The sequence below is a fragment of the Anser anser genome (genome assembly GCF_964211835.1).
Source record: "Anser anser genome assembly, chromosome: W".
NCBI classification, from domain to species: Eukaryota; Metazoa; Chordata; class Aves; order Anseriformes; family Anatidae; genus Anser; species Anser anser.
The window spans coordinates 15,121,064-15,134,957 of record NC_139731.1 but is presented as its reverse complement, the minus strand read 5'-3'; the positions used below and the strand labels follow the sequence as shown (position 1 = coordinate 15,134,957).

The following is a 13,894-nucleotide window of genomic DNA, read 5'->3' as shown; positions in this document are numbered from 1 at the left end:
CAGTGTCCCTACCCCTGACCGCGGCGCGGGGAATCCTCGCCTTACTCTATCACGGCCAGCTTTAGCGTGGCGAGATGCTAAAACATCAAGCGGGGGCGAACTTCTTTCCGCTTACTCACATTTAGCGAAGCCTCTGGATCTACACCAAGAACGGAGGTGCCGGTCTACCGCGGGGCCGTCTTCTTGCGGCAGCGCACGGGAACCCCAAGTTTGCGGCGTCCCTTTTATCCCGCAAAAGCGACGTTTCTCCAAATCAGCACAGGCCCTCTAAAGGACGCCCGGAGAAAAAAACCCACGTGCGGAACAACTGAGGGATGGCTCTGAAAGAGTTACTTCAGCTGCCAGGCCGCCGGGGCCGACGGCAGCCCGGTGTTGGAAGGGGCAGCACGGGGATGTTAAGCCCTAAGCACGGCGCGCCGCCGCGTAGCTCGAGGCGGGGCGCGCGATGCCCTGGATTTCAAGTTGCATCTGGAAGGAGGCATCCCGCGGGTTTTGCTCTCTCTGTCTGAGAAGCACGGACGTGATATTTACCGACCCCAGCATCCTGGGGAGGGCAATTCGGAGCCCCGGGGGAGCTCCGGGATCGGGGCAGGGAGCGGGAGAGGCGGCAGCCCCGTTGTGCAGCCTCCCGGGAGCCCTTTGTCAGCAGCGCTCGGGGCGGGATGGGCTCCCCGCGGGTTCGGGGCCGGCTCGGGGGAAAACTTTGCCCGTCCGCAGCTCGCTCAGCCCCCAACGAGGGATTTTTTTTGGCGCAGGGCGAAGCCGCCGGCCTGCAAAACGAGCGCACCTGCGTGCCGGAGGTGGGGTGGGAGACGCGCGGCTGGGGAACAGCCCCCCCCCCAATCTTTTTCCTTCCGTGCGTCGCCCGAACAACGCCATCCATCGCCCGGGGCACGGCGTGCGAGCAGGGAGGGGGCTCGCAGCGTCGCCCCGTCCCCTCCTCCGGCAGCAGAGGAGCCTGCGAGTCCGTGGGGAGGCGAGAGGGAAGCTCACGGCCACGGCTCCCGGCTGGGGAGGCGGGCGGCACCCAGCCGTAATCCTGCTCCGACCCCCCCCCCCCGAGCCCACCTCCCGGGCAGGGGACGGCGCTGGGGACACGCGGGCACACGCGCCCTGAATAAACCTCGCCCAGCACACCCCGAGTCCCCAAAAATCATGACGGCGGGGGGGGAGCTGTCCGTTTGGCCGAGGGGGGAAGCACCTCCGGGGGCGACCGCCGTTGGCACGCAGCCGCCAACCCGCTCGGCACCCCCGGCACGCGGGGAGCTGCTCCCCATTGTTCCCGCGGAGCCGCTGCGGGAGCTCGGCCGCCTTTTTGCGTTCGCCACACTCCCTCTTCCCCAGCCTTTCCCCCCCGCCCCCCGCCGAAGCCTTCCCCGTTTGGTTTCGGGGAAAATCGAAGCATTTTCCCCCCCGCCACCCCACTTCCACCAGGCGCTTCCACCCTACGCGATACCCTTCCACACGATGCGCGTCCAAGCCGCACTTTCTCGGTCCCGAGCGCTTCTGGGCTCTCGCCCCCGTTTCCCTTCGCCTCCTTTCTCGAGAAGGGACCCGTGCGGCGCCGAGCCCTTCCCTGCCTCCAGCCCCGCAGCATCTCCGCGACGTTTCCCCCCCCCCAGGGCCCTGCCCCGCACGCGGCTGCCTTTGCCATTTCTCACGAGGAAACGCGCCCCGAACGACCGCAGGGACTCGGAGACGCTCTGCGGATCCCCGCGTCCGCCGCCTTGCCAACTCACCCCACTGCCTTCAGCCCCCTCGCTCCTTTCCTTCCCGGCTTCCAGATCATCCCCCCCCCCCCCCAAAAAAAAAAAAGCTGCGGGGCGAACGGCTCGAGGTGCGGAGGAGCAGGCGAAGCGAGGCGGCCGCGGGCACGGCGCACACGCATTATGCCGCCTCCTGCCACGCTTCTCCTCCGGTCCCCTTCCTCCAGCGTCGTCCTTTCTCCCCGCAGCGGCACCGGGAGCCCCGAGCCCGGCTCTTCTCCGGGCCGCCAGCGGGAGCGATGCCGGAGCACGGGGTGAGGGGGGCACAGGGGGGATGAAGCCAGGGGAAAACGGGGAGTCGACGAGGCAGAGCTGACTTACCGGAGACGCGAGGATTCAGGCTCGCCAGCGCGCAGCCGAAGAGGAGAAAAGCCAGCTTGGGTACCCAGGCGCAGCCAAGGCTCTTCTCCATATTTCAGCAGCGGCAGCCGCCGGAGGTCGGGGTCCCGAGCAGCCGCGGCGAGCTCGCCCTCGCCCCCGGCCCTCTGCGGGGCTCAGTGGAGGGGGAAGGGGAGCGCAGGGGGCAGGCGAAAAAGTTGCATCCAGTCCAGGAGGCTCGCGGGCTGCCGAGAGCGCGGGGCACTACCTCGAGGCGACGGGGAAGGCTGGCGAAGGGTCCTCCCACCGCCGGCGAGCCAGAAGGAGCCGGGTCCTGCTTGGAGAGGCGGCCGGAGCGCATCGGCGGGGCGGCGGCGGCTCCGTGTCCGCCGGGGGGGGAGAGGGACCGGGGACGGGCAGGGGGGGGTGGAGGAGCTCCACCGGGGATGGAGGGGGGGGGGCTGATCCTTGAGGGGGGGGGATGCTCCTTGGGGGTGCTCCTGGGGGGCTGCTCCTGGAGGATGCTCCTCGGGGATGGTCCTGGGGGTGCTCCGGGGGGATGCTCCTGGAGGGTGGTCCTGGAGATGCGCCGGGGGGATGCTCCTGGAGGATGGTCGCGGGGGATGATCCTGGAGGATGCTCCTCGGGGACGCTCCTCGGGGATGGTTCCGGGGGTGGTCCTGGGGGACGCTCCTTGGGCTGCTCCTGGGGGATGCTCCGGGGGGTCGCGGGGCAGCGCCGCGGGGAGCGGGAGGGCGGCGGCGGCGGCGCCTCGCTGGCTCCGGGCGCTGCCCGCGGGCCCGGGTGGGGCCGGTGTGGGGCGGGCTGGGGCTGGGGACGGGGCTGGGAACGGGGCTGGGGCTGGGGCTGGGGACGGGCCCGGCCCCGCCGCGCTCGGCAGCGGCCGCCGCAGCGCCCCGGAGGGGAGCGGGGGCGCCCTCTGGGGGCCGCCCGGGGAACGGCGCGGAGCGGCCCCGCGGCTGGGGAAGGGATCGGGGGGGGGGTTATGGGGTTGGGTTTGGGGGGGTTTGGGGCTGCGTTTGGGGTTTTGGGGGGGTTTGGGGCTGGGTTTGGGGTTTGGGGGGGTTAGGGGCTGCGTTTGGGGGGTTAGGGGGGGTGAGGGAGCTGGGTTTGCGGCTTGGGAAAGGGGTCTGGGTTGGTTAAGGGGCTGGGATCTGGGTTAGGGGGGTGGGTTGGTTGAGGGGTCTGGGTTTAGGATCTGGGTTAGGGGTCTGGGTTTATGGTCTGGGTTAAGGGTCTCGGTTAGGGGTCTGGGTTTAGGATCTGGGTTAGGGGGGTTGGTTTGGAGTGTGGGTTAGGGGTCTGGGTTTAGGATCTGGGTTTGGGGTGCGGGTTAGGGGTCTGGGTTTGGGGTCTGGGTTTAGGATCTGGGTTAGGGGCTTGGAAAAGGGAGCTGGGTTTGGGGTCTGGGTTGGTTAGGAGTCTGGTTTTAGGATCTGGGTTAGGGGTCTGGGTTAGTGGTCTGGGTTTAGGGTTTAGGTTAGGAGTTTGGGTTAGGGGTCTGGGTTTAGGATCTCAGTTAGGGGTCTGGGTTAGTGGTCTGGGTTTAGGGTTTAGGTTAGGGGTTTGGGTTAGGGGTTCTGGGTTTAGGATCTGGGTTAGGGGTCTGGTTTTAGGGTCTGGGTTTAGGATCTTAGTTAAGGGTCTGGGTTAGGGGTCTGGGTTTAGGGTCTGGGTTAGGGGTCCGGGTTTAGGATCTTGGTTAAGGGTCTGGGTTAGGGGTCTGGATTTAGGATCTGGGTTAGGGGTCTGGTTTTAGGACCTCAGATAGGGGTCTGGGTTAGGGGGTCTGGGTTTAGGATCTGGGTTAGGGGTCTGGGTTTAGGGTCTGGGCTGGAATCGCCCGTGGGTTGAAATAAAGGCTCCCAGCCTCCTGAAGGGAGGCAGAGGGGAGGCCTCGTGGTGAGGTGCCTGCCCGAGGGGAGCGGAGGGGCTGAGGGAGGCGCCAGGACCCGAGGGAACGGCCCGGAGCTGGGACAGGGGAGGGTCGGGCTGGGCGTTAGGGCAAGGTTCTGCACCCAGAGGTGCTCGGGCACTGGGACGGGCTCCCCGGGGACGTGGGCACGGCCCGGAGCCTGCTGGAGCTCGAGGAGGATTTGGACACCGCTCCCAGACGCGGGGTCTGGTTTTTGGGGTGGCCCTGCGGACCCGACGACCCTCGGGGGTCCCTTCCAACCCCGGCCCCTCTGATCCCACGAAACGTGCGGATAAAAGGACCGAGCTCCCCCAGTCGGCATCAGGCAGCCAGCAGCGGCCCCGGAGCCGCGCACACACCACGGCGGGACCGAGGGTGCTCAGCACCCGGGGCTCCTGCAGAGGGGCCGCGGAGGTGGCCGCGGCTTCTCTTGAGGGTGAATTTTGCAGGAGAACGAGCAGCTCCCACGTTACGTAAAGCCTCTCAGCCCCTAAGGGAAAAGAGGCTCCAAATCCCAGGCCAAATCCCGCAGCTCCCGTGTCTTCCTCCCGGGATTCTGCCTTTCCCATCCAGCACGAACGCAAGAATAATTAGGCAGCAGCCCAACGCGCTCTGCCTGCAGTCGCTGCTTTGTCTTCATCACGTCCTGCCTGGGGTCCCCAACCTCGTGCCGCTCCCCACCAGGACGCGTCTTAGGCTTCACCCTTTTTCCACGCACGACTTGAAGGCCAGCGGCTCGGAGATCTACGGCAGCGTCCCCGAAACCACTCTGGATCAGGGCGCTGAAACCCAATTACACACAATCCAAGGCAGGCTTTAGAAAGTGATTTTGGTAACAGCGAGGGCTGGATCTCTTCGGAGATCGTTAGCGGTGAGGTAACATTCGCCAGAATGGACTTAAACTAGCGTGGGTCGTGTTCAATCCTGAACCGAGGACAGACAGCAGCCATTTCGGAGTCTTTTTGAGAGGGATTCATCAGCAGGAACATCTACAGACGTTTAAACCCCAAACCCGAACGCAGTCGCCCCCCAGCACGGAGCAGGAGAGGGTTTGGGGGAGCGGCTCACCTCCTCCTGAAGCTGATCCGGTCCATCCCAAAGGTTAGAAGCGAGCCGCTGTCGGTGGAAGGGGCAGGGCTGCGTGCAGGAAGGCTTCGGGGAGGAGACGGCCGGAGCTCCCTCGCTGCTTTCTCTAGGATCTGGAGGAGTTCTTCCTCCCTCCTGCCCGCACCAACTTTATAACGTGAGCAAAGGACGGGAAATCCGCTGGAACAACCACGTTTAAATGGTTCGTCTGCCCCAAGGCCCAGGTTTTCGGGATGCCAGTCGTTCCTCCGTCGACGATCCCGGCCTTTAGCAGCCGAGATCCCCTCGGAGGGATCGAGCGTAAGCGGGGGGAGACGTCTCAGAAACGCACAACGGGCATTTCTTTAGGGGATCACGAGCACAAACTCCCCGCTTCTCTGATCTTCAGCGAGCAGGCGCTGCTCCTGTCCCTGCCGGACGAACCGCGGGCTTTTCCGGGCGTGAAGGCACGCGGGACTCGGCTGAGCCGTGCGGATTTACGAGAGCGACCTTTCGGAGTGAAACGCCGCCGCGCAATTCTCAGCGACTTACCGTCGGATGCTGCGGTGCAGCACGTTCTCTGACGGATTGCCAAGACGTTTCTTCTCTTAAAGCAGTTCTGAAGTCTCCTGGAAAGACTTTTTTTTTTCTTTTTTTCCCCTAAACAGAGTGAAGGCGAAGTCCAGAGCGCTTTGTGCCTGCACACGTTAGAAAAATCCAGCAATTCGGGCCTCCCTCTGCAAAAAAAAACACGGCTTCTCCCCGCTGCTTGGGAACAAAACCCTTCCTTTAGGCAACGGAGGACGGGTTGCCGAAGGATTTAAAGGACATCCGTGCGTGATCTGGACCCCCGCGCCCTGCCCGCGGGTAGACAGACAAACATCTGGTCATTGCTCCCGTTCCCTGTCGGGCTTTTCAGGCTGGAAAACCATTTATTTAAACGTAAAGGCCCTTACTAGGAGGACTGCGTCCAAGATGAGACCAGATTACGAGGGAAGGAGAAACAGCACAGCTCCCTGGCCGATCCAGGGCTCCCGTTAAAAACCCAAACGCCAGCCCAAATGCTCGCCGGGGGGCTATTTGCCACTTCAAAGCCTCTTTTTCCTACAGACCCCTCGTTGTTTTAAAAAGATCCGGCACCCGACAGCCCACGAAGCAGCTGGGGCAACTGAAACCTGCCACGTGCTCCTGTGAGCACGCTAAATAACGCGTCTCTTCCCCAAACCCACCTTTTTTCCACATTTCAGGTCAACCTTTCGTTACTGAGACAGCCCCGGGAGCTGGGACGCAGGGCTTCTGAACCGTCTTCTGCTTGGCGTTTGGAAAAAGGCTCTGAGAAGAAGTTTTGAAGAGGCTTGAAACAGCCAAAAAAAACCCTGAAGGATGCCTGAGCTTTACGGCCCTTTTCCGTAGGAGCCGTTTCTTCTAGGAAGAATTTTAACGTTCTGAACCAGACGCATCCCCAAAGGTACCTCAATTCTTTCTCCGCCGTCTCCACGAGGAGATCAGGCTCCTGACGTGGTTCAAGCACAACTCAATTAGTTGCCTAACGCCGCCTAAAATAGAGGTGCGGATCTCCGCTCCCGCTCTCCGTCCCCTCGAACCGCGATTTAACGCCGGCGGACGCTCAGCGTTAAGGCTCACTCGTTAAGGCTGAAGCGCGCACGCATCTTTGCTCAAAAAAGCACCATTTCCAAAATTTGCTCGTCCGTTTCCATGGCCAGGCCACGCCGGGTGGTGCAAAATCAGGCGCGACGAGCTGCCCAAGGAGGCGAAAGCAAACGGGGAGTGCGAAAGAGCGGTGCAAATCTCATGAGCGACATGGAAAAGAAAGAGCAAGGATAGCACGATAACCGCTTTGAAATCACCCACGTTGTTAGTCCCTTTCTTCCCGTATTTAGCTCGTGTTTCTCAATGAATATAAACCGATACGGCTCCTAGAAGCTAATTCATATCGAGCTCTCCTCCACGTTTGCTCCTCCCTCTCTATCACTTTTCACGGCAATTCAAATTATCTGAAGAATATAACAGAAGAGCCCGAGCAGGTCGAGAAACGCAACCGGCAAGAGAACGAGAGGAGCGCAGCACTGGGGAACGTTCTGCTTTTGAAGAGAAAATCAGCCTCCCCGCCTCCCAGACACAGCTCCGGCGGTGAAAACTGGCTTGGTGTTGGGAAACGCCAAGAGCTCGGTGTTGGGAAAACGCCCCGATGCGTTGTCGCTCCCGCTGAACGGCCACGCTTTCTGTAATCCCTGCCTGAGAAGCGCAGTTTGTAATGACCTTCAGCTTCCTTCCGGCACGAAAACTGCTTTCAGGGCACAAAAAGAAGACGTGGCGCGGCGTCAGGGTTAACTCCTTTCTCCTAACGCTCCACGGCTGTTGGGAAGTGGTTTCTTAGGGTTATCAAATGCCCCGTAACCAAGTCAATCCCATAACCTGTCCCGCCAGGGGCAACAAGAAATATCCCAGCCTGATACACATCCAAGTCTTTGTAAATATTCATCTGAGAGACGAACTTCTTAGTATCCGTTAGCTGCTCCTCGGCCAACACAGCCTGTTTTCTTACCATACGGAGTTCAGACCCCAATAAAAAGGAAATGAGCAACTCAAAAATGTGAAGAGTAGACAGGGAGAAAGGCGAAGCTTTCAGATAAGATGCGTAAGACGGCGCAGGAATACAGAGCAAGCGCTCAGGATAATACCCAGGAAAGCCCTTTTCGATCTGGTATCGTGGCTAGAGACAGAGTGAATGAGGAAAAAGAAATAAATAGAAGAAAAATAATGCCTTCGGGGAGGCATCGAGCCTTTTTACTCGAACACTTAAAGCAGGAAAGCTGGCAGCTCTGGAAACACAACCGCCTGCACTGGAGGTTTGAGAAGAGAAGGAGAGCTACGGGGAGAAGGACTGGGTGGGCTGGGAGGAGGTGGGAAAGCTGGCGGAGGAGGCTGACGGCATCAAAGCTTGGTCCCTTCCCTACCCGTAGGGCGCACACCGCCTCCTCACGCTGAGCGAGGAGCGAGGAGGTCTGGGTGGCGGCGGCAGAAGCAGGTCACGATCCCAGGGGGATCAAGAACCGCGCAGAGCCGGGCCCCTTCTCGTCAAGACGCAGCTTCCTTCAGCTATCCAGTGCGGAGCAAACCCAGTCTTCGTGCCGAAGTTTGCCTTCAGATGCCGTACACCCCGGCCGCAGCTGCTGACAGCCCTCCTGTTTCCCTTTATACGGAAAAATAATAAGGGTCAGCCTCAGGGGGAAATAAGCCACGCGCAGTTAAAGTATTTCCCTCGTTAAAACGTCCGCCTTCAACTCACTCGGCACGCGTCCTTCCCCAGGGCGCTTCGCACCTCTACACCGTGGAGGTTAGCCCAAAAAAGGAGTCTGAAAATGAGAGCGGGTTCAGGTCTCGGGGTCAGCACGGGCTGCCTACAGTCCCTCCGGCTTCCCTTTGGCTTCGCAGCTCCTGTCTCCGTCCACCACACGCCGCCGTCCGATAGCCGCAATCCCCCCACACCCGCAGCACGCAAATCGGGGTAACTGCGTTCAGTCCAAGAGCAAAGAAGTTGGGGGAAAAAAAAAATAAAAGCAGGGAAGAGACATTTCATCTCACGGCGCGGCGATAAAAAGGCTGCGGATTTCAATTCCCAGGAGCCTACAATTCTTCTGACAACAGGCAGGTTTCCTTTTATTTATTTCTCGGGGCCTGTTATTACCGTGCTGCTCATTATTTGTATCCAACTGCACGCCAGCCTCGCTTTTGATCACCTCCTCGCTGTCGAGGGAAACCTGCTGCCTTGATGCTGACGCACCCCCTGCCCCTAAATGCAGCGTTCCCGGTAAAATGGGTTTTCGAGGGGTGAAACCAAAACATTTTGCTCGATTTTGGTTTACTTCAGAGCGGCAGTACGTAAAAGCGGTGCCTGTATGCAGCCAGTTTGTTCGAACACGCATGTTACACGGTCAAGTTGCGGTTATAAAGTGTGTTTGCAGGCGTATCAAATGGCGTCGTTGCTCGTTTCCAAGCGTCGCGGCGCTTCCCAGGCAACACCTCTCAGCTTTTCTGGGTTTTATCCAAGTGGGAAGTGAGGTACGGGGGGGACAGGACGACCTGCCCGGGTCACACAGCGAGCGCCCCGCATCCCGCTTCAGCTCAGGTCACCGCGAGCCGGATCCTTTATATCGATTTAAACTCCACCCGTGGTTAGGTTTTGCTTTCAGGAGGAGGTCAAGTTGATTTGTAGGAGCCTACAGAACCAGGGCAGCATGAAATACCACAGCTTCTTGCTGCTGCAGGCATGCGGATCCCACCTTTCCACGGCTCGCGGCTCCAGCAGCGAGGGCTCGGGCGAAGCCTCCAGACGAAACCACATCCGATCGGAGACCGGAGCAGGAACCGGTGGATTTCCACAGTGCTGGCAGCCAGGGATCAAAGACTGGAAGTGAGAAATCTGCAGAGAGCTCTGAAGGAACAGCGGGCTTCGGTTATCTGAAACAAGCCCTGGAAATTAAGGGCTGGCTCCACTGACGTTCTGGGGAGTTTCACCTTCGGTTCCAGGAGAAACTTAACTCAGCTCTTCAATTAGTTGTATCTGAACGCAAAATTGCGTTAAAAATTTACTTGAGAGCGTTTGGAAATCCAAACGGACTCGAATATGCCTCAGCCGCGGTTAGATTACCGTGGGTTCTCCGGCACGTGTTCTCGTTACCTAGCTCCACCTACAGATTAAGAAAAATAATTAAAAAAGCTACTGAAGTCCCTAGAAACCTGTAAGTGGTGAAGACTGAGCAACACCATCGGCAGAAACGAGTGCCCAAAGCCTGCCCTTCTACCCAAAGAGGGGTTTGAGCGCCTCCCGTGGAGCAGCAGCTTGCTCCTAGCCAGGTTTGCTCCATTTTCCTTGCCCGCAGCAGGCTCTCCAAGGGGAGCTTGGCTCAGCGGTTTGCCAGCTCCAGCCGAAACCGAGAGCTGCCCTTTTACTTCAGTCAACACCAGGCTCCCCAGAACATCCAGGTTCTCCCAGCGCTGTCTTTTAAAACCTTACTCCTTTGTCTCAGCTCTCCTTTCATCACGCCAATTCATTTTTCTCGCAAAATGCCGTGCCAGCAGGAATCCCTTGCACGGATTTCGTATAATTACTATTATGCTTTCATTACACTTCTTACGTGCTTTAGCAAGGGGGTATTTTATAAATCATGTAGATTTTCCAATCAGCTGCCTTTGAATGCTATCACCCAAGCCTTTTTCTCCGTGGGAAACTATTCTAATACCTGTTATAATGAGCAGAATGAGACCGTCCAAGGTTTTCCTCGAGGTCTGAAATGTCTCGAGGTAACAAATTGCCCTTTAGCCATCAGAACGGATCCCGCTCTTACCGCTAAAACCGGCGAGAGGCTTTCAAACGCTAATTGTATTCCGTCCGTGGGACCGAATCGTGCCAAAATACAGCAGGACTGCGAGGCTAGACGCTGCGGCATATTAAAAATAAAGCTGGGCTAACGCAGACCACGGCTAACAACCCCACGTGAGCTCCCACGCTCTCGAGATCCCACTGAGGTATTTCTAACCCCATTTGAAAGACCAAGGGGCACGGAGCAAAGTAACACCAGCAAGAAACACCACCTGGACATCACCTGGACAGCTACGGATGCCGTGTCCACCTGAGAACCAGCTCACCAGCTCCCAGAAGATCTCACCTCCAACCCTTGGTAGCGTGGCACTGAGATGGTGAAAGGAAGGAGTTTCGAGAGTGAGGAGGTCCCCAAGGCGTGGATCCGCGCCAGACGTCACCCCGCCGTGGAATACCTGCGTACGCCAAGGAAAAGGTAAGACCTGGTGCCGTCCTAACAGATTTTCTCCAGGACTCGCTCACTCCCCGGAGAACCAAAGGCCTTTCGAGCTTTCCACAAATCCAGGCGAGGTGTTTAATGCTACGTTCATCCATTTGCACACACTCAAATGAAGCTGAACGAAGCAAACGAGGCAAACCTCGGGAATCACATCCCAGGGTTTTGTGCACCAACCTGGACAGCTGGAGATAATCTTCACTCTCGGGTGCTGTCCGCGTAGCAGTAAATTCACAGAGAAGCCTAAATTCAAGATTATTTCAGACTCTCGTGTGCTTCTAATGCGGTTTATTAAAGATGTAAGAACTATTAGAACACGATCCATCAGCTTACGCATTGCTTGTTCCTTTACGTCGTGGAGTTTAGCCAAGGCCGACGCACTTTAAAGGTATCTTTGCAGTCACACTTCTCTTCGTTTTAATTCATGCCACTTTTAATTAAACATGCCAGATTCTTAGTTGCCGTATTTCACCTCTTTGTCCCGTCATTAGGCAAGAGAAAGCAGAATGGGAAAAAGATTACGGAGAGCGGGCTGACCAAGTCAAGGGAAGGCGAGCACGGCAGGGACTATTTTTATATGAAATACGAGCACGATAGAGGTGGGATTACGTGACCTGGCCGCTTGCTGTAACAGAGAGCTGGGCTTTAAGTTGTTCTCCCCCTCACCAAGCTGCCGAGCTACAGGAAAAGTCACGCGTGCAGAGCAAATCTGGCTCTGCTCTCCTGTGGCAACGAGGAAAGGGTGATGCCGCAAGAGAAACCGCCGGGATTTTCACAGGTTTTCACATTTTTCTCCGCCAGGTCCCTTCGCGCTTCTCACGAGGGAATACTGATTCTGCTGATCAACATGAATATCTACCCGGCTGACGTTTACGAAGCAAAACGTTACCTCCCCAAGAGGAGGAAACCACCAGGATGCACTTCTAAAGCACGGTGATAAAGCAGTTTACAGCCCACCGTGCTAACGGGCCGCTCAGCTGGCCAAGCGCAGCACCGCGCTTACAAATCCTCCATTTCGGTGACATTTCAGACCGCAGTTGGCAAAGAAGCGAGCGTTAAAACCGCAGCCCTCACCGCTTCGTCACCTTCAACTCCGGCGTTTCGGGACAGGCGCGAGTCGCAGCGACGGCGAAAGGCGGCAGCGGGGGAACGGTGGATGAGGCTTTTCGCCCCGCGAAGCCATCCCGGTGGCAGGAGCCCGTCGATTTTTGACATGAGAGCGTCGAGAGTTCAGCAACCTTCTTTCCAGGAAACGAGCGCGCCAATTAAACGAAATAGCATCACAGCGGAGCCGTAATTTGTAATTTTAGGAGCCGCGCAGGGGAAAAGACGCGGTAGGTCAGGGAACAATGGAAGGGCCCTGCCTCGGTCACCTCCAGTTCATTCGTCACCTCCGTAATGAGCAGCACAGAGCCGGAGAAGGGGAAGGAGAAGAAAAAAGCTGCTTTGGAAGGTACAACTTTTTAAATTCCTAACGAGGAAGGAGCAGCACGGGTCCAAATCTGCGCTATCACAAGACCGACTCGCAAGGGGAGACCTCAGAGAGACCCAGCCCCTGGCTTAAGGAGGGAGAAGACAGGATGTGCTGCCAAAAAACCGGGGTGGCATTGATGTGCGGTGCTTTGAGCCCTCTTTTCATCCATTAATTCTCACCCCTGCGCTTCTCCCACCGCTAATAGAGCTTTAGCCCAAACCCGTGCGACTTCAGGTCGCAGCCCCCAAAGCGAAACTATCGGGAGATTCATTTGAATATTGCTTTAACAACCTAATTTCTGCTGCCTTTAACGTCAGGCGTGCCCCGAGCCGCCGGCCTCTCGACCTTCCCTTCCCGAGAGATGAAGAGAGGGTTTCTTTTCCTGCGGTTTCAGAGCTACGCAGCCCTCTCCCGTTTCTGAAGCCTTGCCCGGAGCAGCTCACCTTCCAGCGAAACATGGCCTCCTCGCTGCACTGCTTATAAAACTTCGGCAGTCTTTATCTTGTGAAGCGCTTTGTGACGTTTAAAAGCAAGAGGGAAGGAAAGGAAGGTCTGCGTCGGGCAGAGCAGCTTCAGCCCTGCTCCCACAGGCACGGGACCAAGTTTATTCCCTCGGTCAACAAACAAACCAAACCCGACGATGACGACAGGTAAAAATATTCATCAGTTCGATGCCAAACCCTCTGCAAAAGCTCTGGGGAGAGCCCTTTGGCGCTGGGCACCTCTACACAAGCTGCTTTGTCACCGCGGTTAAATTTATTTGAGTCTGAAAGGCTTACCTGCCATCCAGCGCTGACTGCAGCCTCGTCCGATGAGTCCGCAGCGAAGGTTTCAGCCTGGGATCGTTTCTTCCTCCTGTTGCCTTTGGTGGCGTAACTGACCGCGGCTTTTTGAGTCAGTCCGCGCAAACCGCGCTGGAACACGTGCGGAGACCGGGCTGGGGCCACGGCAGCGCCTGCAGGGGGTACAAAAGAGGTTTTAGAGGGGGCAGGAAGGCGGGATCCCATCAAACCCACTCCCATGCTCCGGTTTACATTGCAGAGTGATGTCAGGGCACGCTGACAAGGTTCCTGTTACATTTGGTTCATACTTGTCTCATATTTCACATTCAATATTCATTCAGTATTTCATGTTAGGCTCGTATTTGAATTGCAGCCCTGCTGTCGCCGTTTGCTCTGCGCCTTGTGCTCTTTGTGCTTACCCAAGCAGGTTTAAATGGCCGAAGTTAGCAAGAACGCTGAAATTCTGCGTTGCAATGAAAGCTGCGTGCGGCCCGGCAGCACGCGAGGGGCCTTCGGCCCTTGCTCGTGCGTAATTCCTAGGTTCAGAGGCCTGCCATGTAAAACACCCGGTGAGGAGATTGGGAAATTGCATAATCCACGAGCAAAAAGCAATTAAAACGGGTGAGCAGGTTGTGGTTTCGTACCATCAGCTCCCGGCCTTTCCTTACGAAGCCGGGCAGAAAGAAGAGCGAAAAAGTCGTCGTCCCTCAGGG

At 57.9% G+C, this 13,894-nt stretch overlaps 1 protein-coding gene across 3 annotated transcripts in view; it reads right to left on the bottom strand.

The window, feature by feature from the left end:
• LOC310888631 (netrin receptor DCC) overlaps nucleotides 1–13,894 on the bottom strand; it is a 414,661-nt gene that overhangs the window by 399,855 nt on the left and 912 nt on the right. The window contains exon 2 of one of the 3 annotated variants that reach the window (XM_083815528.1): nucleotides 13,179–13,354. Coding sequence is in view for 2 of the 3 variants with exons in the window: in XM_083815525.1 (XP_083671651.1) it covers nucleotides 2,088–2,178 (91 nt within the window). In the remaining variant the exon portion in view is untranslated. Of the gene's footprint in view, nucleotides 1–2,087; nucleotides 2,515–13,178; nucleotides 13,355–13,894 lie in introns of those variants that run through there. The other 2 variants (XM_083815525.1, XM_083815526.1) reach the window with 2 other exon arrangements.